The sequence below is a fragment of the Alternaria arbusti genome, assembly GCF_024043155.1.
Source record: "Alternaria arbusti strain BMP 1465 chromosome Unknown scaffold_8, whole genome shotgun sequence".
Lineage (NCBI taxonomy): Eukaryota > Fungi > Ascomycota > Dothideomycetes > Pleosporales > Pleosporaceae > Alternaria > Alternaria arbusti.
In genome coordinates this window covers 1,191,111-1,215,029 of record NW_026249948.1, presented here as the reverse complement: position 1 = coordinate 1,215,029, position 23,919 = coordinate 1,191,111, and the positions used below count along the sequence as shown (strand labels likewise).

The window sequence follows — 23,919 nt, the reverse complement described above, 5'->3', positions numbered from 1 at the left end:
AGATAATAAATCACTGTGGGGAGAATTGGAGCGCTCCCGGATATCTGTATACCCAAGCATCGTCGCAGCCTCGGGAAGCTCTAGTATGGGTTGCGTCGGCATCTTGACGCGGGAGGGCGGAACAGCGCCGACGCGGAATGTGGAGGAAAATCGAGGGCCTGGAGTGCGGAGTAGTCAGGTACTGCGTGGTGATTGGGTGGATTGTGGCTGACTCAGGGAAGACGCGGACTTGTTTTCCTCGTGGCCAGCTAGCTCCGGAACGTTAGACATCGATGAGCAAGCACGCAAGATCGTGAGTCTTTCTTCATTCACACATCCACACAAGTCACTCGTACCTTGACACACCTAGTGGCGATATGCCTCATCCTACCTTCCGTGGATCTCTCCGACGGCTTACGGGTGTTGTATTGACCTTGTTTTCCACGAACTCAAGCGCGCTCGCTGGTAGAAAGACAGACAATATGAACATGCGGAGGGGGATATGACAGAACATGATCCTAGCGACTTGGAGGCTACTCGGACTTGTTCAGTCAAAATTAACTTACGTGCATCGTATACAGGAGTAGCATTCCGGGTTGTCTGCGTCAAATCTCTTCCCTAACCCTCACATACCGTTCCTCATGTCACTTCTTTCTTCCAAACGTATTCGTAGTTCGGGTCTCATCGTTTATGAAATAGGGATCGTTGCTGTAAGACACCACTAGAGTCTTCTCACGTTACTTCCCCACTCTGTTTAGTCCCAGACCTAAGAAGATATTCTTTATCCAAACACTGGTAGAGAGCGCTGTAGAGCGGTTTGTTCTTAATATTCCTACGACATCGATAGCTGTTTGGACGTCAATGCTTTCCTGAGTTGTTGGGTAGTGATCAGTTCGCCAAGAAAACCTGGGGGCCTTTGCACAAGTGCCTAGGTAACCACAACAACGCCTAGTAGTCCAGGCGACATCTCACCCGCACAATCCAAAATCCTGTATTTCGCACAAAGATAACCCAACCAGAGAAGACCCCCATTGTCTGATACGCCATGGATAAGGTAAGTTTCGCCTCTCCGCTATCGAATTTGACTAATTATTGGCAAGGAAGCAAAGCCTGTAGCGGATCCGGTGAAGCTCAAACAAGAGGGCGAGATCTTACTGGCCGACTCTATGAAGTCAGAGAGGGCGGTAGCAGACTACCTGAGCAGTCTGGGTTTGGCTGCGGATGAAAGAGTGGGCGGTAAACACCGTCTCCTTGATCCAAAGGCAGAAGAACTCTATGAAGGCGTCACGAAAGCAGTGATCAACAGTACACTGCCCAAGGACCTTCCCAACCTACGGAAGGCGTACGAGGATCCGGAGTGCTTCAAGGAAGAAGCTCAAAGCTTGATGTCGCGCTACGGCTCTATATGGGGAGACGATGACCGAAGAAGTGCAACAAACGAACTTCGCATTAGCCAGCCGGATGACAAAGCGACGTAAGACAACTCTGTCTTCCAAGAAAGCGAACTGACATGGGTAGTATCGAGATCATGCTAAGATGCTTGATCGGGAAACGCCTCTTTACGTCTCGAAAAGACACGCTTAGGAAAGTTAGGAAGCAGGAACGCTCTCTCTCGAACGCGCCTTTACCCAAGCCCTTCATCAGGGGCCCCTCCAGTAATAGCGCATCCGAAGATGTCGCTTTGAGCACTGTCACAAATTCTTATGGCGGCGATGACAATCCCAGCGACGACTCGGAATCATACGGATTTATCAAGCAGGAGGGCTCCCCTACTATATCGCCAGATATCAGGACCATCAGCGATGTACCTGCTTATAACGATACTACGCTTGGAGGTACTCTCGGAGATCAAGATGACGCGGAGATTGATACACTGCCCCCGAAGGAGAGAAGGCTGAAGAAGGCGGACAAGCAAGAAGAAAACTCTTCCTTGACTACGACCACCCCGGACACAGATTATCCCCCGTATACACGCTGGGATGAGCTATCTGCAACAAAAACAAGCGGTATCAACTGCAGCGGTCTTACTCCCAGCATGGAGGACGGTCGTCAGGTCGAATCAAGCGACGACACATCATTGATCGACCGGTTCAAGGACATGGCTCTGCAACCAGAGCAGAACATTGCGACGCATGCTCCACCACATGAGGACCCCAATGGAGATCTTTACATGGTCCCTAAGCCAACGGAAGAGTCACACCACCAACAAGCCGCCTTTGATGAGCTGGTAGAGGTGCTCAAGACGTCGACCCCTCAGGGTTCCAAGACCAGAAAGCTCGAGTTCCTCCGATGCAAGCTGTCCACCACCGAGACTTTCAAGAGAATGAAAAGAGAATTGGGTACCGCTGATTTCAAGGAATCGTATACATCAATGTTGTTGTGGCACAAGATTCACGCTAAATTGCGAGACTTCCAGATGGCTACCAGCTACCACGGAAAGGCAGGTGCGGACTGGCGGGCCCACAAGCAGACTTTGAGAGCGTCCTCTTGGAAAGATGCATCCCTGCCTGCTCTATCTGCGCATCGCGAGCTAGGTTTGTTTGTCCAGGAGTCAGAGGGACGTCGGGAATGGGTGGCATTCAGGCCGGGTGTGTTCGCGAAACGTGTAGCTTGCTTCTACGCTACTCTTCTACAGCAACCAAATGTAGGTGCTGCGGATCTTGTTGCTGGATTCCAGGAGTATAACGTTAAGCTGCTCAAGTGGTTCGAGGTTGGAGATTGATTGGCAGGCGACGTGGTGATTAGATTCGGATGCAAGATGGCGGAAACATTACAGGGCACGAGATGGGATAGATATGAGATGAAAATGGTCTGATGGTTTACCAGCACAGAACCATGACTCTTATATACAGAAAAAGCGTTGATTCATAGCGACGTTGACAATCTTGTCACCGTACGAGTCAAGCAGACGTCTGTCAACGCCAGTCACTTCCCGCATCGCTCCAAGTCATCGCCAAAGACTCATGGCAGAAACAACGGATGTATTTCAACTCTTTTCTCTCCCTTCATCTTCCTCCACATACACCTTTTCCCTACAAATTTCTACTACATGCAAAACACGGCGCTCTTCTCTATCGATCTCTACCAACAACGCTACGCAGACGATCAGTTCCTCATAGCGCATACATTCATATCTTCGACTCCAAATCTCAACGATGGTTTTCTACGCCGAGTACATTATGCTTTTGGGCTTTGCCCTGGTACTAATACCACACGGCCAACAGACCAGCCTATTCTCACACGCAGGCGTAGTCAAGAAGAGCGAGGCACCGCTTCTGGGCTTGACATCGGCAGCTGAGGGGAGCATGTCGATGAGTTCGGTCTTGGAGTTCATGTCGTCCATGGGCGTACCTGTGGCGTCTTCCGCAGGCTCTGCGTTTCCGGCTATGGTTTCTGGTGCGGGTACCGGCGCTGGGGCTGGCGGTGAAAGTGGAACCGCATCGAGTGTGTCACCAGCATCTCCCACTGCGTCAGTCGGTTCGGTGCCGGAGGTTGGACCGGAGTACGGTAACGTCGTTATCAACAACCACTGCGAAGAAGAGTTCGTAGCCTTCTCCATCGGCGCATGGCCTATGGGCGGAAACAGAACCAAACTTGACCCGGAGGGCCCGGTCGTACCTCCTCACAATGGCAGCTGGAACGCCTGGCAAGAAAGCATCCCACACGCCATCGCATCAGGTGGAAGCTATACCGAGCCCTACCGCGTTACCTGTCCAAACGTCGAAGGCGCAGACGCATACTGCGCAGATCAGGATAAACTGCGCGGCCAGGGTATCTCGCTCAAAATCGTCAATCCAGCGAAACCAGATGAAGCTACGCAGTTCGAGTACGCGCTTGTACAGAATCCGCTGGACAACGCATCCTACCATAGGCTCAACTATGACATCTCACTCCTTGATTGTGCCGATCCGCAGGATCATGCCTCACTCTACGGCATCAACTTCAACGACACCAACCATCGTACTATTGACGACCTGAACATGTCTAATGAAGACAGGAAACACAAGGTTGATATGTGTCCCGGATATGGGAATGGGCTCCAGGTGTCGTTTAAAGCAAAGGAGGGCTGCGACGGTGATGTGTGCCCCCCGATCGAGTGCAACGGAGAGGAGTGGTGCAAGATCTACTACTTTGAACGGACAAGGACTAATGAGCCGAGTTTGATGTGTACGGGGGAGTTCAGAGGAGATATGGTGCTGGATCTCTGTGCGGGTAATACTGGTAGCGCTGCCAGTACTCGCAGAGGGATTGGAAAAGACGAGGATGTTCAAAGTGTTGGAAGTGCTTAGATCAATGTGGTTTGCGGTCGTTTCATTGATGGTTGTTGAATGAGCGGTCTTGTCTTGTCGGTGTGTTTGAGGCTTGCTGGAAATTTAGTAGTAGATGTATTCGTCATTCGCTTGGCTCTTTTACACGCTTACGTTCCGGTGACGCAAAATTGCATTTTGTTAGATCGTAGCTGGCCCTTTGATTTGGGGAATATCGTCTATGGCGAGTGTTGTTGTTCATGTTCGCGTACTGGCGCAGGAAATGGCGAGACATATTCACGTGGTCTGTGCTGCAAGGTTAAATCCGATGCTGGTGCGCAGGCAGATGGTATTTGTAAGATGTAGATGGTCCTTTGTTCATACACCATTAAATATGCGAAACAGCTCATTCTTCGGTAATAATCATAGTTCTTCATGGAGAGATGTAGTGCCAGATCTCGCACGGATAGGCTACGCGCGGCTTAAACGTTCGTGTTCGCGTCCCTGGGGTGGCGATCATCACGATCTGATCGGCGATTGGGTACCGTGGTTGTTCCATAGGTAAAGCTCCGCGGACCCTGGATAACGGTTCGCACAAAGATCATCCTCACCGAAGACGGCTGTGGCGTCTCGATATTGGGATTGTCTGTAGATCTGCGTTGGGTAGTAATGGACAATGTAAGGTACCCGTTCGAAGACCTCTGGATGATGATTGGTAGGGGTAGTCGTTCCGAGCGTCGGAACGGAAGCGCGGTAAGTCGCGGATGAAGATAGATTGCGAGTACAGGGCTGCAAGCAGGCATTATCTGATCTCACGATACCTCTGCCGAGGGTGACGCGGGCATGGCGGTGGGTACCTGTCAGCCGTGGTGTTCGCACGTGAGGCAGGTACCCGCCAGCTGACGGGTAGAGATTGTTAAAGTTTGGAGGGCAGCGTGTCTCGCATGGCAGCTGCTCGGCACATTGTTACCACGTTGTCTTGGGATTCCGCCCCGCCGCATTTGACAGGAGCTAGAAGAATGGAAGCGCCAAAGCCGCTGAGGCTTCCTAGTGTACTCTGGTATACTGCAAGATCCAGCCGCATGGTCCGCCCTCCAGCACAATGACACCACAAGTGGCTCCATAGGCTACTTGTAGGCAGGCGCAGATTCGGGCCGAGACGCGACAGGACGGCCAAATTTGCGGGATAGCGTATTCAACACGTCAATCGAGAGAGGGACAGCAGCGTCGCTAGTGAGGCTCTTCAGTAGTGTCGAGAACGGTGGTGCGTCGAGCGTCTCTGAGGCTTCCGGAAGGAAAGCTGCTGGCGCTAGCCGGGTTGGGACGTCATGGGAAACCGTCTTGGAAATGTGCAGGGGTACCCATCCAATGGGGAAACGTGGCATCCCGTCGGCCATCGCTAAAATAGTAGTTGACGCCATGTAGAGCGCCCCAAGAGCGGTCGGCGTGGATGGGTGGTGAAGGCAGGATCACGATGTAGAGACAGCGAAGAGGGAGAATGCGGTGCGGTGAGTACGGGCTGTGGAGGTTGGGCGTCGCTGGAGGTTTCCAGATCGGCGTAGGCGCGGCTGGAGTATCGAGAAACCCTGATGACGTCGCTGGCCGTGATCTAGCGGCTCGCAGCCAACAGTCAATTTCGTCCAAGCGGGCGGCTGTAATGAGACAGGAGCAAGACGGTCCCTCGCGCCAATACACATCATTTACGCGATCCACGATCCATCCAAACTGCTTTTGTCCAGCGCGTGCAGTGCGCGGCCTCGACGTTTCTGTAAGTGTATGCGGGCGTGTGTTGAAGCCCATGGGCGCGAGGCTATCCTGCTCCTGATCCTGGCATGAGCCCACCACCTGATTCTTACTCACCAAGCACTCCCAGCTTGTCTCTGCGCTCCGGTGGGATTCGGCCTCTGCTGGCAGTCTGACAGTGCGAAAACCACTGGTGGCCATTAAGTCGTGTTGTTGACCTGTCCATGTGCTGAGGCCGCTTCACCGTCCATTCTTGCCAGGAGCACACTCCGCGACGTCATAGCTCACCATCCCATCTATGCCCGCCGCTGCCTCGACCCCATCACGACACCACCTGCGCGTTCTGTGGGAGACTGGGGAATGCAATAATGACAAAGGCCCCGTCACCCTCTCCTAATTCAAAGAGAGAGACTGCGCCGCCACCCACGACGCGCCCGCCACTGCAGAGACTGGCCGCCAGCGACGCGAAGACATATCAGTCGCAAACTTCGCAGCCCTCGCCTGGAACCCGGAACCCGAGCAACCCCCGCGACGATGCCGCCACCGACAGCGAACTGAGCGAGGCAGAGAGCCAGCCGGGCGACGAGGACGAAGGCGCTGGTGCCGACGAGCTGGCCACGGAAGAAGCGCCACTGAGCGAGGCCTCGCCCGACGAGATGGAGGTGGAGCGACTGCGCGGCCTGCAGCTGAAGATGCTGCAGCAACAGCAGCGAGCGCGCATGCGGAGCTCGTCGAACAATTCCGCTGTCGCGCTGGGCTCTCGCCGCATATCGCCCATCAAGGAGGAACCCATGCCAGGCATCTCGCCCACCCTCGAGGGCGCCTTTATAAGTCCAACCCCGAGCCCGAACCCGCCGCTTCCTACAGGCCTTACCACGTCGACCGAATCGACCGAGTCGGCGAGGACCATTCGCGGCAGCATGCCACCCACGCCCACCGCCACCCATGCCGTTCGAACGCCATCCTACCCCTTCCCTTCAGTCCCAAACACGCCACGATGGGCCTCGGCATTCCACATGCCCTTCACCAGCCTGTCGCCCACGGTAGTAGCGGGGCAGTCGCGAGAGTACGCGACCCCGCAAGAGCGCATCGCCTCCGAGAGCAGCACCCCCGCCGCATCAAGCACGCCCTTCGCCCCCGGAGGAAGAAACTACCAGAGCCCGGATGCAGAAGACCCGCGATTCCCGAGTCCCAATCTTTACGACATCGTACTGCGCCTGGGTGCCGAGCCCGGCCTTGCTGCTTGGTGGACGGCAGTAACGTCCATCATGCGCGACCACTATGGAGCGGAAAGAGCCACCCTGGCAGTACCAGCGGATGCGTCTGATATCGAGAACGTGCCATGGGGCCAGAAGACTAGTTTTACTGCCATGGGGAACGAGGGAAGCCCGCATGCAGCCACCTACCAGGAAGCAGCAAGCCATTTCCAATCGGAAGAGAACCCAAGCTCACGCGACTATGAACATGCCGACATGCCCCCTTCCACCATGATTCCGGAACGCAGACCGAAGCTATTCTCGCATCACTCCTTCGCCGGCCACGAACGCCAGAAATCCAGCGCTGCTCCAGATACGTCCACATCGGCGTCGCTCAACCGGCCAAGAGGTCCAATGAGGTCTGCCAGCCACGCACCCCATATGCCTGCCAGGCCAGAGCATCCGCTAAGGCAGGTCTCACAGGCTTCCTTTGATGGCGCCTCTCCTGCATTCGCTGGCTCGACACCAACAGGTGGACCTACCTTTAGCGATCCAGAATTCTCTAGTGTGGGAGAGCCTTCGCCTCCTAGTGCTGTATACCATGTGCTGCGTGCTCTCGACCACGAGCCAGATGCTCTCATCGACAATACAGGTGTCAATCGTGTCTTGGAGAGAGGCCGCTTGGTCACTTTGACCAGAGATTACTCAACTTCACATACGACATCTAAAGAGGACCTGGATAAGGACAAACCGGAGCAGACCAAACCGTCTGCGATACAGGGCAGTGCTGCTGCACAAGAAGCCCACAAAGCGGCCGCTGCTCGTGGCCGTGCCAATCTGGCTACAAATGATCCCCGCCTGCCGCAACGCTATGAAGAGTACGAACAGTACCCAAGCTCACCATGGGCACAGTCGCCCGCCCCGTCACCGGCTATCCAGAATGATGCTGATGCCAATCCGTTCTTCGCTACAGGCAATGTCGACGAGGAAACATTCAACCCGTCGCGTTCACCTCAAGACTACACACAATTTGGCATGGTTGAGGCCATTGGCGTTGACAAGGCCAGTACCGTCACACATATACCTCTGGTGCATCCCATTCTATCTCAGATCATGGCGTCTCCAGCAACCTCCACGCCAAATCAAACGCCGTCCATGACGCGGAGACAGTCCGAACAATCCATGTCAACGTCGCTGAACAAGGAGGGCTTTGTGAGGAAAGCGCCCATTGCGATTCTTTCCATACTGTCCCCCATCGTGCCATATCCGCGGAACCTTACCAATTCATTGAAGCACCTTGGCCCTCACCTTGCTACGTCATTCTCCAATGCTTGGCACTTCACCAATGCTCAAGCTCAAGTCGCGTCGGTCCGACAACGGCGCATGACAGCTGGCACTTCTGGCGGCATTAGCCTCCCCTCGGATTCCGATAGCCTCGACGATCTGCTCCACCTTGATCTGGAAGACATCACCAATTCAGCAGCGGGCAGTGTTACTAGTCCTTCCGACTACTCGGGTCGATCCAAGCACAGTCCCGGAGACTCCATCGCCGGAACACCGGGCTGGGACACTTCTTCCGTCGGATTCTCGAGCAGACACTCCATGGGCGGTACCCCTGGCCATCTTACAGGTAGCGAAGCGGTTGAAAGCTACTTCGATGCTAGAAAACAATATGGTAAAACACTGAATGCTCCAACTTCGACGCCTCTTGAACAAGCTGCGCGCAAGACAGACAAGCGTCCTGCAAAGAGAGTGACTGTAAACCCAGTAGCTGAACAGGCCAATGACGATGCTTCCAAGGCACGTAACGATAAGCCAGACGAGTCGTTGAGCACGCGTCGCGCCCAGATGCAGAGCAACTCCAATCGAGGCCACTCGTTCTTGCACTCATACGGCGCAGACTTCAGCTCGTCGTTCCAGTCTTTGCCCTCGGCAACAACACCCGGAGGAAAGCCTCACGCTTCGCATGGTCACGTGAGGAGACCGTCCATCACCGAAACGTCTGAAATGCCACCTCCTTCAGAAAGTCTACTCCGCACAATCACCGACTCGTTACCGGTGCAGATCTTCACCGCCGCTCCCAATACCGGAGCAATCACCTGGGTCAACTCCAAGTTCCTCATCTATAGAGGCCAGGATCAACGCCAGGTGTTGCGAGACCCATGGGATTCAATTCACCCAGAGGATCGCGATTCGTATCTGGAGGAGTGGAGCAGATCGCTACGCACTGGCCAGCAATTGCAGAAGAAGGTGAGACTGCAACGATTTGATCAACAATACCGATGGTTTTATGTACGCGTCGCCCCACTCAAGAACAAGCGTCAACAGATTGTTCACTGGATCGGCACCAACATGGACTTTCACGAACAGCATATTGCCGAACTCAATTCTTCCCGACAACAGGAGACGGCCGCGTCGGAAGCCAAATACCGCGCGCTGGCGAACTCGAGCCCACAGATTGTGTTTGTCGTGTCAGATCGCAGGGGTTTGACGTTCTGCAATTCGCAGTGGATTTCTTTCTCTGGCCAAAGTGAGATTCATGCCCTGGGCAACGGCTTCTTGGAGCATGTGCACCCTGATGACGTTGTCAAGTGCAAGCTTCCCGAGTTAGATGAACACGGAGTAGCCAATGTGCCCACTTCGATGCCAGCAGATCACGGTAGAACCGATTCAAATTCATCGGACGCTTCATCGGAGACTGAGCGAACAATCACCAGCCCAGGTGGATCAGTACCAGACCGCATGGACATGCCTCAGGCCAAGTTGTCCAAACTAGCAAGCACTGGTATTCTCAGGGTTGCAAAGGATGCAGATGGACGGGCATCTTATTCCACCGAAGTGCGACTTCGCAACAAAGACGGTGACTACAGGTGGCATTTAGTCAGGATCTTGTTAGAGAATTCACTCTCTGAAGACGGCGATGAAGAGACCTGGTATGGCACAGCTACCGACATCAATGACCACAAGCTGCTCGAGCAGACGTTGAAGGAAACCATGGATGCAAAGTCCAAGTTCCTCAGTAACATGTCTCATGAGATCCGTACTCCTCTGAACGGTATCTCCGGCATGGTCAACTTCCTGCTTGACAGCACGCTCAACTCTGAGCAGTTGGAGCATGTCAACATCATAAAAGCTAGTACCGACAGTCTGCTGAACCTCATTAACGACATTCTCGATCTGTCAAAGGTCGAAGCCGGTATGATCAAGCTGTCCATGGAATGGCTCCATCTGCCGTCGCTTCTTGAAGAGGTCAATGACTTGAATATGGGCTTAGCCATACAGAAAGGCCTTGAACTCAACTACCTTGTGGACGAAGGTGTGCCAGCAGAGGTCAAGGGTGACAAGTTCCGCATTCGCCAAGTCCTTCTTAATGTGGTTGGCAATGCAATCAAGTTCACCGAGCGAGGAGAGATCTTTATCCGATGCAGATTGCAACCACCCGATCGATCTCGGCCCCTGCGAGACAACGAGACCATGGTTCGGTTCGAAGTGGTGGACACCGGTCAAGGCTTCACAGATGCTGAGGCCAAGTACCTGTTCAAGCGATTCAGTCAAATCGACGCCAGCAGTACCCGGCAACACGGCGGAACAGGACTCGGCTTGGCTATCTCTATGCAGTTCGTGGAGCTACATGGAGGTAGAATGGATGCACGAAGTGCGCCAGGCAAGGGTTCGACTTTCTTCTTCACGATCAAGTTTGGGCTTCCCACTGCCGACGACTTCCCCAGGCCGCAGGTGTCGACACCAGGCACGCCAGCTTTTGAGACACCGCTCGCAGTGCCAGCAGTGCCTCCACTACCCCAGCCCTCGGCTCTTCAGAAATTTGTTCAGTCACAAAATCCTAGCCAAGCACCGATCAAGCGCGTATCAAGCGTCTCCTCGGACAAGAGCGAACCTGTCAGGTCGCCTGCATCTAGTCTGTCAGCCTCTGAGCGTTCGCGCGACTCTCCGTCCCTCTCCTCTGGTAGCTCGGATCACTCTTTGACAAGTGCCGCTCTTACTGGACAGTCGAGCTTGCGTTCGGAAAGATCTTCTGCGTCTTCGTACCTGCAAGAGGCCAGCCCAGCTTCAGACCCGGATATAAAACTAGCTCTGCCACCCAAACGAACCGATAGCGAGGAAGCCCCCAAGCCCGACTCTTCCACCTCCATCGATTCGGACAAGACCCTCCGTGCGTCCTCACCCCATCGTAGTCTGTCACCGCTTGGCAGTGCTCTACAACCTCCCATGTATTCTATTCTGGTGGTGTGCCCATTGGAGCATAGTAGGGAAGCTACGATCCGACACATCAGGAACACGCTTCCTCAAGGGATACCTCATCAAGTGACGGGTCAAGCTAGCGTCATCGAGGCGCAGAAGATGATGGGCGGCGATAATCCCGTGCTATTCACCCATGTTGTTCTCGTGCTGCACGACACTGCCGAGGTGCACGCCATCGTGGACCAGATCTTCAGCTCCATGGCGTACGGGAACACATCCGTTGTCGTAGTCTCGGATCCGTCCCAGAAGAAGGAGCTGATCAAAGAAGCACCGGTCTATGACTACGAGCAGCTTCACATGGATCGACGCCTCCAGTTCATCTACCGTCCTCTCAAACCTTCGAAGTTTGCCATCATCTTCGACCCACAGAAAGAGCGTGAGTCTAGCACGGATCGCAATCAAGACAGCGCACAGCAGGTCGTTGTCAGCCAAAAGCTTGTCTTTGAAGAACTCAAGCGCCGCGTGGGTGGCAAGAACCACAAGGTCTTGCTGGTCGAAGACAACAAGATCAACCAAACGGTTAGTGGCCTCTACATGTAACTTCTTGCGCATACTGATAGTCTTCAGGTCATCTTGAAATTCCTTGCCAGGATCGACATTGAAACAGAGACGGTACAGGATGGTGTTCAAGCTACCGATACCGTCTTTGCAAAGCCACCCGGCTATTACTCGATCATCCTCGTAAGTAGCAACGTCTGTTTCTTTCGTACAGCACTAACGTCGTCCAGTGTGATCTACACATGCCCAACAAAGACGGGTACCAAGCTTGCAAAGAAATACGGCGGTGGGAGAAGAAGCATAGCTACCGCCGCCACCCTATCATCGCGCTCTCTGCGAACGTCCTCGGTGATGTTTACGCAAAGTGCGTGGAAGCAGGCTTCAACTCTTACGTCACGAAGCCGGTGGAGTTCAAAGAACTCTCTCTTGCCATGACCAAGTTCCTGGATCCGGCCGACCCTTCGAAACAGCCTGCTCTCATGAAGAAGAAGTGAGAGTGGGTGACTTTACCTTTACGCACACGTACACATTGTATCGAGGCACGGTACTCGATTTTGCTCCTACCTGCATCAGCGAACGGCGCAGTTGGGGAGCCACTGGACGTGCTACTAGGCACACCGAACATGACAGTGGTCCACGTTACTACCATCGCACTAGAGGCGCTGGTTGTTACTTGGGATGCTTCTCGCATCTCATATCCTTAGTTTGGTTATGCAGTTGGATTGTTAATGGATGTAATGTTTTCAAGGCGAATGCATGAGCATTTGACGGCGTATTGTTACTTTGGAGCGAACGCAGCTGGTGGAGGATGATTCCCCGTAGTATGGTTCATTAGGCGGCATTATGGCAGCAAACTCTGCCTTGGGATAGAAAGAGGGGGGATATTATACATGGACTTGATACCTTGACACGCAGCGGGGATGACTATGCTGACGCAGCGCTACTGATGAGCGCAAACTTGTACAATAGCAACGATGTAACGGAGACGAGAATATACTCAAACCACCAATACCGATGCTCAGCTTCCTCATGTGCGTCTAGTGGTGCGATGAAGATGTCTCACGCGACCGTTGTGGACGCGCTAGACATGCATCTCGCGTCAAGAACGTCTTCTCCACCCCCCAAAACCCGCAATGCAAACATCACCACTTTCTCCACGGTTTAGTCATCTCGGCGCTGATTGGCCGGAGCTCAATGCATCTGACATCCGCATCGCGCTAATTGGTGGATACGAACAGGGGTTCGTATTGTCGTCATTGTCTGCCGGAGCTTCCTCATCGCCTAAAGTCCGAAGCGCACCCCTCAGACACCTGTCGCAGGCTGACACTATACCCTTTGACCTCTCTTGATTCTCAGGCTGTTCATAGCATCGCGTTTGAGTTTCTACATCACGGCATGGCTTCTGCGACGGGAATCCCACCAAATGCCGCCGCGGCGCGCGGACAGAGTGAACAAGAGCCTCTTCTAGGCAGAAGAGGAGATGCGAGCCAGATGCATGGGCAGCCTCTCTACCATAACCTGTGGATCGGTATGTGCTGTCAAGCATACGCTGTAAGGAAGAAGTCTAACAGATCCAGGCACCGCTCCCATCGCGCAAGCAGGAATATGGATTGTAAGCACCTCAACACCTCGCATACCACGCCCATACTAACGCGTCAAAAGCTCGCAGCCATCATCTGGGGAGCCATCTTCTCCAACAAACTCATCTTCTTCTCCGCCCACCCAGTAAGCCCCTCACCCCTCAAACCTCGCCCACCACCAACTAACCGCCCAACCACGCAGCTCCTCAACTCCGTAAGCCACAACACCACCCTAATCACCCCCTCCCGCCAACCGTATCATTGATACCCCCTAGGCCGGCTTCCTCCTAGCCATCCAAGCAGCCCTCGTCCTCCAACCAACCCACACCCCCGAACAAAAGCGCTCCGGCACCCTTGCCCACTTCCTCTTCCACGCGCTCGGCGCCTCCGCCCTCACCGCCGGCCTCATCATCATCGAAATGAACAAAGCCGGCCCCGGCCACGAACACTTTGAATCCGCGCACGCGCGCCTCGGCCTCACCTTTTATATCCTTGTGTACATCCAGGCGATTGTGGGGTTCACGCAGTACTATGTGCCGCAGCTTTATGGCAGTGTGGACAACGCGAAGAGTATTTATAAGTATCATAGGATGGCTGGGTATGTTATTGCGGTGCTGGGGCTTGCGACGATTTGCGCGGCGACGTGGACGACGTATAATTTGAACTTGGCGCATGTGCAGCATTGGGCTGTTATTGTTGCGAGTGTGTTGGTGCTTGTGGGGGTTGTGCCGAGGATTAGGTTGAGTAAGTTTGGGATTAAGACTGGGGAGGGGGAGGTGAGGTTGCAGTAGATGGAGAGGTGAGGAACGAATGTGCTTTCGTGGGATGACGAAACGATACATGTGCATGGAATGAGGACTATGCGGTAGATTTGGTAGCGGTGTCTACTTGAGCCATCAGGATGGCGTTACATGTCGAGGCGTCTTCGTACGTTTCATGTTCTTCGTTTGCTTCACTCCCAACTGCAAGATCGTCTTCCTGCTGTCTCTATGAAGAGCCGATTGTGCGGAGTGACGACCACCCTTCGTGACCACCAGGTGCCAACCTCCATCCTTCGTCATCGAAAGATGCTATAAACACCTGGGCCTTGAGTAGATCAAGGGTTAGATCGTTGAACTCACTCAAGAGAGCCTCAATATCCGGACGTTCCAAGAGTATCTTCGCGTGACTAGTGATAGTGGAGGCCACGATGTCCCGTAGGCCTTTGTCTTGATCTGGGGTGGTAGAGAAGACGTAGTGAGCTGCTTTGGCGAAGGTAGGAGTGTCCTACTATAGCTGACAAGCGAGCTGGAACTTCTCCTTGACGAGATCTTTGAGGTCCGCAATACTATACTTGTTAGCAAGTTCGTACATCTTGGCGTGGATGAGAAGCGCCTTAGCTTTGTTGCTGGCTTCTCCTGTGATGGGCTTGCAGGTACGGTAAATGAAGCCAGCGCACTTGTATTCGCAATCAGTTCCGCAGGTATGGTGCTGGCAGACCTTTTCTATGCATCCTTCGAATAGACAGGTGTGGGGGATCTTTGATTCGCTGATCTCTGGTTCGTTCCTCATATGAGGTGGGATAGAATCCCTATCGCGTCGCGCAGCCGCATAATTACGCATCGAGACGAGCCAGGTTGACTCCAGAACTGCAGGAGACGCCGGTGTCTTGTCTTCGCTAGGCCCATACTCGCCCTCGTAGATCCATTGGAATAACAGTTTGATGATGGCAGGTTCATCATCGGGCAGATCGACAGTGCCCTCGTTCGCTTCCTATGGTCGTGTCAACGAATACTCGGTCAGTCTAGAGGGCCAATAAACTCACCTTGCCGCCGAACTTTATGGCACGAGCGAAGAAATCCACACGCGAACACACAATGTTCTTGTGGACCTTGTATGTATCTGAACCGCAGGTTACAGTGAGGTCGGAGAACGCGCCAGTGTCGAGCAGACTGAAGGCTATTAGCTTTGAGATTGATCATTTCGCATGACCTCACTCACTTCTTGACAGCTGAAAGCAGCTTCACCTGCGCAGTCGACTCCATATCTATCGTTGATCGAGATTGCAGTGTGGGGTGAGAGGCCATTGAAGGTGTCCACGGGCGATAGGACATTGAAGGTGTCCACGGGCGATAGGACATTGAAGGTGTCCACGTGTGAGAGGACATTGAAGGTGTCCACGGGTGAGATGACGTTGAAGGTGTCGACGGGTGGAGGGTGGTTCTTTCCCCAACCTTTGCGGCCGGCGCCACTTTACTCCGGCGCTCTTTAGTCATGTGGTGAAAGTGAGCTCATTTCGACAGTGTCGATATAGTCAAAGTCCAGACAAGGATATATTGAGTAGCACAACCTGTTTTGCATATACCAAATTATCTTGGTGATGATGGCTCGAGCCTATTGCCTCATGTAGATACCACTTTTGATATATACTATGGAGGGTTGCGATGACTATCTAGGTGAGATGAATTTCCCCGAGTCAACCGGGCAGTTGTTCTTTCCTTTCAATCAAGCTGGATCTACCGACTGCAATTCAAACCCACATACGCCAACCCGCTCCCGACTTGTTCTTCAGCAAACCGTAGGCCAAATCGTTGAATTCGACGACCAAAGCCTCTATCTCAGGCTTGTGCAACAAGTCGAGATGATCGCTGAGCGTGGCACTGACGAGATCGCGTAAGCCTTTATCGTGGTAAGGTGTGCTAGAGAAGACGTGGCGCACCGCAGCAGGGAAAAGATCGTCATCCCAGAAGTGACCGCAGGATCTGCGAAACTTCTCTATTACCAGGTCCTTGAGCCCAGGAACGTTGTACTTGTCCGCGATTTGATACATCTTGGAGTGAAGTAGAAGCTGATCGGATGCGCCGTTGACAGGAAGTGGTGGAGGTGTTTCGTTGCACTTCTTGCAAACGAAGTTCTCACAGCACTCAACATCCGATTCATAACCATTCAAGCTTTCTTGATAGTTGCATGTATGATGCGGGCAGTTTCTGTAATAATTACATGCACCGTTGGTTGTCCTGTCGGTGCAAGTATGAGGAAACTCGTAGGTATAAGGCTCATGTTCATACTCGTTGGGTTGAGGACGGATTGGTTCAAGATTGGCGGATGATTTGGTGTCGGGTAGTAGCGGTGCATGCTCTCCTTCATACAAATACTGAATCAAGAGCTTGACAGCCGCCCCATCGTCTTCCGGAAGGGCAATAACTCCATTCTGGGACTCCTTCTCGAGTGGTCAGTTCTCATTCATTGCACAATGTATTCGATACTCACCTGTCCACCAAATCTGAGCGCACGCGCGAAGAAGTCAAGCCTTTCGCAAACAACCGCTTTGTGCACTTTGTACGTGTCACTGCCACACGTGATGGTGAGATCGGAGTATGCGCCGGTTTCGAGTAAGCTGTACAATCCTCTAGTCAGTGTTGCTCTACGCCATATTGGGGGAAGAGAGTTTGTATGGATTGACATACCCCTTGAACGCACGGAGAGCCTGCTTCTTAGCCACTCCCGCCATTGTCGTCGCTGTTTGTGGTATCGAATTTGGATGAGAGATAGAGACAAAGCGTCCCTAAGATACAGCGAGTACTTATTTATGGAAGTCTTGCAACTAGCGGGAAGTTACCGCGCTGCAATCGAAAGACCAGGTGAAGGCGAGTGGGGAACTTGGCACTACAGAATTTGGGTACAGCGGAAGCGCGAGGTGCTTTTTGCGAGCAGGTGAGAGACAGATAGACGAGCCTCTGGCAACAATCGTGTCGATTAACGTCTAGTGCTGCTAAAAAAAAGACATCTAACTGACTATTACTAATTTACAACCTCGCCTCCACAGCCGTCCCTTGCGACTGCTGCTCTTGAGCCTGCCCTTGACCCTTCTCCCGTATCGCCTCCTCGAAGATCTGCATAAACCGCCAAACATCGCTGAAAGTGTTGTACATCGGTACAGGCGCAACACGAATGATACCGGGTTTCCTCTTGTCGCAGACAACACCATTCTCTACTAGCGCCGCGCTTGCATCATCAAAGACATCCTCTGGTAGCAGCACACTCAGTTGAGCGCCGCGGAAGCGGGGATCTGTGGGTGTGATGATCTCGAAGGGGAATTTGCCGTCCTTGATGTTGCGCGCCGCGATTTGAGCAAGTAGGTGCTCGGCGTATGCGGTGAGGAGTAGAGATCGTGATCGCAGGTCGGCCATGGAAGTCTTCTCGAATACGCTGAGCGAGCCAGCCAAGCATGTGAGGTCGACGATCGATGGGTTTGAGCATTGGAAGCCCTGCGCGCCAGGTGTAGGAACGAACTTGTTGTCCATGAGGAAGCGTGATGACTTGTCGTGGCCGTACCAGCCCTTCAGTCCCTTGTAGTGGTCGTTGTTGCCGTGCTTCTCGTGGATGAAAGCACCGGCGATGGAACCGGCACCGGCGTTCATGTACTTGTATGTGCACCAGCACGCGAAGTCGACATCCCAGTCGTGGAGCTTCAACTCGGCGTTTCCGGCAGCGTGTGCTAGATCCCATCCGATGGTGATGTTGTGCTTGCGTGCGTGTGCGGTGATGGTGGGGATGTCGAGTAATTGGCCGCTGTAGTACTGGATACCGGGCAGCATGATGAGAGCCAGCTCATCGACATTCTCGTCAATGAGCTTGAGGATGTTCTTGGTGGTCATGATGTATCCGTCGTCCGGCTCGACCAGTAGCATAGACTTCTTGGGGTCGAGACCGTGCCATTCTATTTGCGACTCGATCGCATACCAGTCGCTGGGGAAAGGTCGCCACTCGCACATAATCTTGTGCTTCTTCTCTGTTGGCTTGTAGAATGCAGCCATCATCAGATGCAGGTTGATGGTCAATGTGTTCATGGCAACGATTTCTGAAGGGGATGCGCCGACAATGTCAGCCATCTTCTTCGAGCACCCAGCAGCCATGTCCTGGTAGGGTGTGAGCGGCGAGTCCTCGAGGGCGGTGAAATGACCGCCAACAGCGATTGATCCCCATGTCTTAAGGTACGCGTTCAAGTGTTCGCCAACAGCTTTCGGTTGCAGTCCCAAAGAGTTACCGCAGAAGTAGATGGCCTCGTCGTCTGGTGTTGATGCAGGGTTGGCGGTTTGTGCGTCATCGTTCAGGGTTTTCCGCTTTAGCTGCGCTTTGCTGGGAACAACAAACTCGGGTCGGAACGTCTTGGGAATGTCTGCACTTTGGTCGAGCGAATGCGCAAAGTCTGCTGATTCGGCGTTTGTTGGCCACTGTGGCTTTTGCCCTTGGCGAAGCTGTTGGATTGCGGCAGGTGCGTCCATGGTGATGATGTGCTGTCGGTTAGGGTATGTCTTGGGGAACCAACGAGATGCAATGTGATGTACGAATGTGATAATGATACTGAGAAGACGGCGTCAGACTATATATGCATCACGATCTGGCCATTACGTCTCCAAGCAAGAGGCTTGAGGCTTGCGTCAAACTAAGCTTGCACCTTCTTCATTGGGGTGTCGGACTCTCATCCGACATTGCTTCCGTCATTCCGAGCTCGGAAGACTATCGGAACGCGACCGTGGGTGAGTGTGGACCTCGCTCTTCAGCGCAATAAAGCAGGAGTTCGCCGCTACAAGGAAGGACATACTCTTCCGATATTACTGTGTAACTTTACCGTCGCTACCTTTTCCGCCGCAATGAGCCCTCACAAGATCCCCGTCCTGCCATCACCCGATGCGCTCCCCAATTACGGCATCTCAAAGAACGGGTTCTTGCCTGCCGTACCACCACTAAAACGCTTACCGCACACCTACTATCAACCATGGGAAAAGATCGTTGAGCAACTTCCAACCCTCATAGAGACACAGCAAATACGGCAATGGGTTGACGAATTGCCCGTTCTCGATACGTCGCATCTCTCCAGTGAAGCAGAATGGCAGAGAGCACACTCGATGCTCGCTGTCATAGCCCAGGGCTACATATGGGCAGGTCCCGAGCCATCAGAGGTATGTCAGCATGAAATCGCAGTACCTTAAAGTCTCCAGTCGCTAACAAGGAAGCTAGCGACTACCCCCAGCGATCACTGTGTCGTTCCTTCAGACTGCCGACTATCTTGAGGTGCATCCAGTGGCCACATATGCAGCTCTGAACTTATGGAACTGGACACCACTCAACGAAGACGCCGACTTGACGCAACCGGAGAACATGGTTGCACTACACACAGCGACGGGCACCGATGATGAGTCGTGGTTCTTCATTATTTCGAATGCCATGGAAGCAAGAGCAGGCCCGTTGATCGAGGCCATGCTTGGTGCTATTGAAGCTGTCGAGACTGATGATGCCACAACGATCATACACGCCCTGCAATACTTCCGACAGGGAATGCAGCGCATTGGCCAGCTCTTGGAACGCATGGACGAGCGGTGTGACCCGCAGATGTTCTACCATACCATCCGACCTTTCCTGGCTGGGAGCATGAACATGGCGAGTGCAGGTCTACCAAACGGCGTTCTCTACGACGAAGGTAACGGAAAAGGCACATGGCGCGCTTATCGTGGTGGTTCCAACGGCCAGTCTTCGCTTTTGCAGTTCTTCGATGCGGTCCTCTCTGTCGACCATTCGAGAAGCGGCGGCTTTCACGCAGAGATGCGTGGATACATGCCCGGGCCCCATGCCCGCTTCCTTGACGATGTCCAAGCAATCGCAAATATTCGAAGCTACGTCGATAGCCATACAGACAACACTGAGCTTCTGACCGCATTCAACGAAGCCGTCGCGGCGCTCAGCGGCTTCCGCGACAAACACATCGCCTTGGTGACCAGGTACATCATCATACCGAGCCGAATGGGAAAACCCACTACCGGTCCCAAGAGACGAGATATAGCTTCCGCCTCGACGGAGTTGGCGGCCGAAAAGCCGAAGACACAAGAGTTGGTCGGAACTGGAGGCACCAAGCTGATACCGTTTCTGAGAACATCGAGAGACGAGACTAGTGAAACAAAAGTCGTGCATTGAAGTTTCTCTGGGAGAGACCTTTAAGAAGAAACCCACTCGTGACGCTATCGCATCCATCTCGAACTTACGGGAAGAAGTCACCGCCCATCTGCTGGTCGTGGATGGGGAAAAGCGGTATGTCAGCCACAGATACGCCATCAAGGTTGTGAGTGCCCGGCTGCAGGAAATCCTGGAGACCCTGATCGTTCTCACTCGGCCATGGCATGGCAAAGAAGTCAGCATCGTATATAGTCCAATCGAGTGGCGCTGCGGAAGACACGTGGCGCTGAACGGATTCTCGGGAGACCAGCGACCCGTGGCCGAGCTGTGCGTCGCATTCGTCCACTTGGGCCGGGATGTTAGTTGACTCTCCAGGCAATAGGCCAAACAATTCTGACGATGCTTGCTTCCTTTTACGGCGCAGATGCAGCTCTCTCTTCTTGGCATGTGCAGTGGTAATCTTGAGTAGCGATTGCGCGACCTGTGAGTATTGCCGGGCATGAGGGTCGACTTGACCGAAGTAGTCCATGCAAGTGATTGCATCTTTGCAGCTGTCCACTAACATGAGTCCTGAGTCGCCAAGGATGCCGACGGCAAGAACGAGTGTAGCCGTGAAGAGCCAGGATCTCATACTTGTTAGCCAAGTCAGTCGGTCAAGGTGGCTTTACTTACACTATCAGTGGCATCTTACGAGGCAACTGCTTTGTAATCGTAACGACTAGCAGTGTATCCACTAACGTCGATGCGGCATCAAGTGCAGCATCTGCGTACTTGCGCTTCTCTTGGTGATCAGCTTGTGAGCCTCCGCTCTTTAGAGGAGCGCCCATGTACTCATATAACTCGTAGATGAGGAAAGGTCGGGTGAGTAGCATGATGCCGTAGTAATAGGAGCAGAGCGTGGAGCAGGCACCCACTACGGCTTCTCGGGAATGAGGTCTGGTCGTAAGATGAGATAATTTCTGCAGCCATTTGGACGCCCAGCTCTTCAACTGTCGCGAAACATAGTCTGCAATGCGTAGTGATATACGTTTGCGAGAGTACACTTCCACAACGACACGCTCAATAATCATGAAGATCTGGACGCTGGCATCCAGTATATTGGCATCATCGGTTTCGGTGTTGTCTTCAAAAGTGTTGTATTTGACGGTGCAATCGACATCTGATGTGGACGGAGGTCGGCCTAATGCGTTGCTACGCGGGGACGCAGAGGATCAGCATATACTACCAGAGTGAAGCTGTGGTGCCTCCACAACGTATGAGACTTTGGTCGAGGACATCTGTAGTGGTATCTTACCTTATCAACTGGTCGGTGACGCGAATGCTCTTCCAGATCCGGTCTCGCACCAGCTTGATGGTTTCGCCAAAGGATGCGTTCACTTCCGTTCGGTGTATGCCGATTGCGTATGCGGCACGCGCAGCCAGGGCTGAAACAAGTTAGCGTATTATGTACTGCCAGTTCCTTCTCATTCCGCATACAGAAGTATAAGTAGGCTCCATTCGGTTGAGACGCTCGGAGCATGTAGATGGCTACGAGGGCAAAGCCTTGAACAGTAGACACGTTCATGCTACTGCACATATGCTTCAAAAGCACATCCCGAGCGGTATTGAACCAGGCTTCTGCCTTTTCCTCGAATCGCTCTTGGGCGCCGATCGCAAGGACCAGATAGAAGACCGCAGCTGCAGCATCGTCTGAACTCGAATTCCTGCTGCTTGCCCATGTTTTCAGTTCGGGAGCAAGATCCTCTCGTTGGAAGAGCTGAACGAGGCCACTACTTGCAGCCATGAACTCGTCGACTAGTGCGTCGACCTGATGCACATCAATGGGAGGACATGAATGTTGATCCGCTGAATCAGGCCGAGCGATCTCAATGATGGGGTCGCGTGTAGCTTGAACAGTAGCTCTTGGGTCCACCTCGGATGTGATGAGATGCCTGACTGTCTGCAGAAAAGACAGCGGGGCGCAGTCGCCAATGAAGATGGATTTTCCCTGGGCGTCACGGAGGATGCGACCCTCAAGAGGCACCACTGTATCGCCTTGTTGATCATCTCTGCTCAATGTTGGCGAGAGTGATGTTCCATCCTCGGCAGCTTCGCGATCAAGTCTTTGTCGCACAGCATCGTCCTGTTCATCTCGATCGCGGTTATGAGGTGTATGGCCAGTTGAACGGGGGTGATGACGGTGGATATCGTCGGAACGGACACCGTGAAGGGGAGTGTGACCGGCAGAATGCGCTTGTGGGCGTGCATGAGGGCCGCTGAACGTGCAAGTAGCCGCGCGATCCTTCCGAGTACAATAGGCGCATGGTTGCTCACCGTCGCACTTTACCTTTCTTTTCTTGCACAGATCGCAGGCCGCTGCGACGCGCTCAAGTCTGCGCCGTTTCTCCGGACGCGTCGTTGCCAGTGCATCCGGTGTTGACATCTCGTGGAATAATGTCGCGTCAGCTGAGTGCGAATAGTTAGCAATCGGCTACCAGAGCGCGCGGCTGCACCCTGTGGTGAAAGGAAACACTCGACGGAACATCCGACGAAGCTGAAGCATCGGACGGATGCGAGCTTCGGCTGAAGACGGGCTTGCACTGCGCTAAGACTTAGGCCGACGCACAGACGTCATCGCGCGGACTCTTTCCGATCCTCTGTCCGGCATCCTCATCACGCTGATAGGGTATTTCTGTAACACGATCACAGTCGAGATTGAGCATGGGGCATAGTATTTCTCTAAAGTTGATGATATTCCGCAGAGACACCTGACTGGCTTCAACGCCACCACTTCCACGAACGCTTCTCAACGCGTTGCAAGCCTCGCTTCTCAAGCGCGCCCTTCTCATGCCCAACGCCAATTGTCCAGACCAACGCGCTCAATATCTCTCCCTCGACGACACCATCTACCTCCCTTAGACCTCTCTCCTCGAACCCCAATCGCTTTAAAACATTTGCGCTTGCCGTGTTTTCCGGTTTACAAAAACCGCAAAACTCCTTGAGTCCTTTCTCGTCTGTAAAGTACTCCATCAAGCCCGCTGCAGCTTCAGTAGCGTACCCGTTTCCGAGGTACCGGGGGAGGAAAGTGAACCCGACATCTGGGATCGTTGGTGCGGACGGTTCGGACGGGAAGCGCGCGAGTTGCATTGACACGATGCCAATTGGCGTTAGGCGTCTCTTCGAGAATGGGACGTCTTCGTCTTCATGCGGTGAATTGATGTTCAAAGCTGAGTTTTGTCTGAGCGAGACCAGGTAGCGGCCATAGCCTGTTAGCTCCATCCTTTCAACATCCTTCGCGATGAAATTCTTCCCAACATCGCGAGGGGGTGTGATCTTTGTCTTCTCCGCGTCGACTGCGGGCTTCTGCTCAGCAGGCCCTGGGCTAAACACTAGCTCGTACGCGAAATCGCACTGAGCATCGTTCTCAGAGTTAAGGTGGGATATGAAGAGACGAGGTGTCGTGAGGTGGAAGTCAAAGTCAAGCATTTTGTAGAAGGCTGGGAAAGC

General features: G+C 53.4%; 10 protein-coding genes across 10 annotated transcripts; 5 read left to right on the top strand and 5 right to left on the bottom strand.

Moving 5' to 3' along the window:
• Window positions 1-1,024: 1,024 nt before the first annotated feature.
• On the top strand, window positions 1,025-2,701 carry J4E86_006797 (uncharacterized protein; the record flags this gene model as incomplete). Its single annotated transcript, XM_051447321.1, has 3 exons — window positions 1,025-1,033; window positions 1,080-1,453; window positions 1,498-2,701. 3 exons carry the CDS (start codon window positions 1,025-1,027, stop codon window positions 2,699-2,701), a joined length of 1,587 nt encoding a protein of 528 aa, XP_051301806.1.
• A 433-nt stretch (window positions 2,702-3,134) lies between these two features.
• On the top strand, window positions 3,135-4,268 carry J4E86_006796 (uncharacterized protein; the record flags this gene model as incomplete). Its single annotated transcript, XM_051447320.1, has 1 exon — window positions 3,135-4,268. One exon carries the CDS (start codon window positions 3,135-3,137, stop codon window positions 4,266-4,268), a length of 1,134 nt encoding a protein of 377 aa, XP_051301805.1.
• Window positions 4,269-6,337: 2,069 nt separating this feature from the next.
• J4E86_006795 (uncharacterized protein) lies at window positions 6,338-12,417 on the top strand (the record flags this gene model as incomplete). Its single annotated transcript, XM_051447319.1, has 3 exons — window positions 6,338-11,944; window positions 11,993-12,106; window positions 12,154-12,417. 3 exons carry the CDS (start codon window positions 6,338-6,340, stop codon window positions 12,415-12,417), a joined length of 5,985 nt encoding a protein of 1,994 aa, XP_051301804.1.
• A 901-nt stretch (window positions 12,418-13,318) lies between these two features.
• Window positions 13,319-14,294, top strand: J4E86_006794 (uncharacterized protein; the record flags this gene model as incomplete). The annotated part of the gene is made up of 4 exons (XM_051447318.1): window positions 13,319-13,451; window positions 13,501-13,535; window positions 13,586-13,717; window positions 13,779-14,294. 4 exons carry the CDS (start codon window positions 13,319-13,321, stop codon window positions 14,292-14,294), a joined length of 816 nt encoding a protein of 271 aa, XP_051301803.1.
• Window positions 14,295-14,772: 478 nt separating this feature from the next.
• Window positions 14,773-15,527, bottom strand: J4E86_006793 (uncharacterized protein; the record flags this gene model as incomplete). The annotated part of the gene is made up of 3 exons (XM_051447317.1): window positions 14,773-15,255; window positions 15,308-15,434; window positions 15,484-15,527. The coding sequence occupies 3 exons, from the start codon at window positions 15,525-15,527 to the stop codon at window positions 14,773-14,775; spliced, it is 654 nt and encodes a 217-aa protein (XP_051301802.1).
• Window positions 15,528-15,876: 349 nt separating this feature from the next.
• Window positions 15,877-16,312, bottom strand: J4E86_006792 (uncharacterized protein; the record flags this gene model as incomplete). Its single annotated transcript, XM_051447316.1, has 2 exons — window positions 15,877-15,911; window positions 16,027-16,312. 2 exons carry the CDS (start codon window positions 16,310-16,312, stop codon window positions 15,877-15,879), a joined length of 321 nt encoding a protein of 106 aa, XP_051301801.1.
• Window positions 16,313-16,725: 413 nt separating this feature from the next.
• Window positions 16,726-16,993, bottom strand: J4E86_006791 (uncharacterized protein; the record flags this gene model as incomplete). The annotated part of the gene is made up of 2 exons (XM_051447315.1): window positions 16,726-16,879; window positions 16,950-16,993. The coding sequence occupies 2 exons, from the start codon at window positions 16,991-16,993 to the stop codon at window positions 16,726-16,728; spliced, it is 198 nt and encodes a 65-aa protein (XP_051301800.1).
• A 295-nt stretch (window positions 16,994-17,288) lies between these two features.
• BNA52 (Kynureninase 2) lies at window positions 17,289-18,767 on the bottom strand (the record flags this gene model as incomplete). The annotated part of the gene is made up of 1 exon (XM_051447314.1): window positions 17,289-18,767. One exon carries the CDS (start codon window positions 18,765-18,767, stop codon window positions 17,289-17,291), a length of 1,479 nt encoding a protein of 492 aa, XP_051301799.1.
• Window positions 18,768-19,136: 369 nt separating this feature from the next.
• J4E86_006789 (uncharacterized protein) lies at window positions 19,137-20,454 on the top strand (the record flags this gene model as incomplete). Its single annotated transcript, XM_051447313.1, has 2 exons — window positions 19,137-19,445; window positions 19,504-20,454. The coding sequence occupies 2 exons, from the start codon at window positions 19,137-19,139 to the stop codon at window positions 20,452-20,454; spliced, it is 1,260 nt and encodes a 419-aa protein (XP_051301798.1).
• A 64-nt stretch (window positions 20,455-20,518) lies between these two features.
• Window positions 20,519-23,898, bottom strand: J4E86_006788 (uncharacterized protein; the record flags this gene model as incomplete). The annotated part of the gene is made up of 5 exons (XM_051447312.1): window positions 20,519-21,059; window positions 21,106-21,624; window positions 21,728-21,857; window positions 21,910-22,563; window positions 23,214-23,898. The coding sequence occupies 5 exons, from the start codon at window positions 23,896-23,898 to the stop codon at window positions 20,519-20,521; spliced, it is 2,529 nt and encodes an 842-aa protein (XP_051301797.1).
• Between the last annotated feature and the right edge of the window lie 21 nt (window positions 23,899-23,919).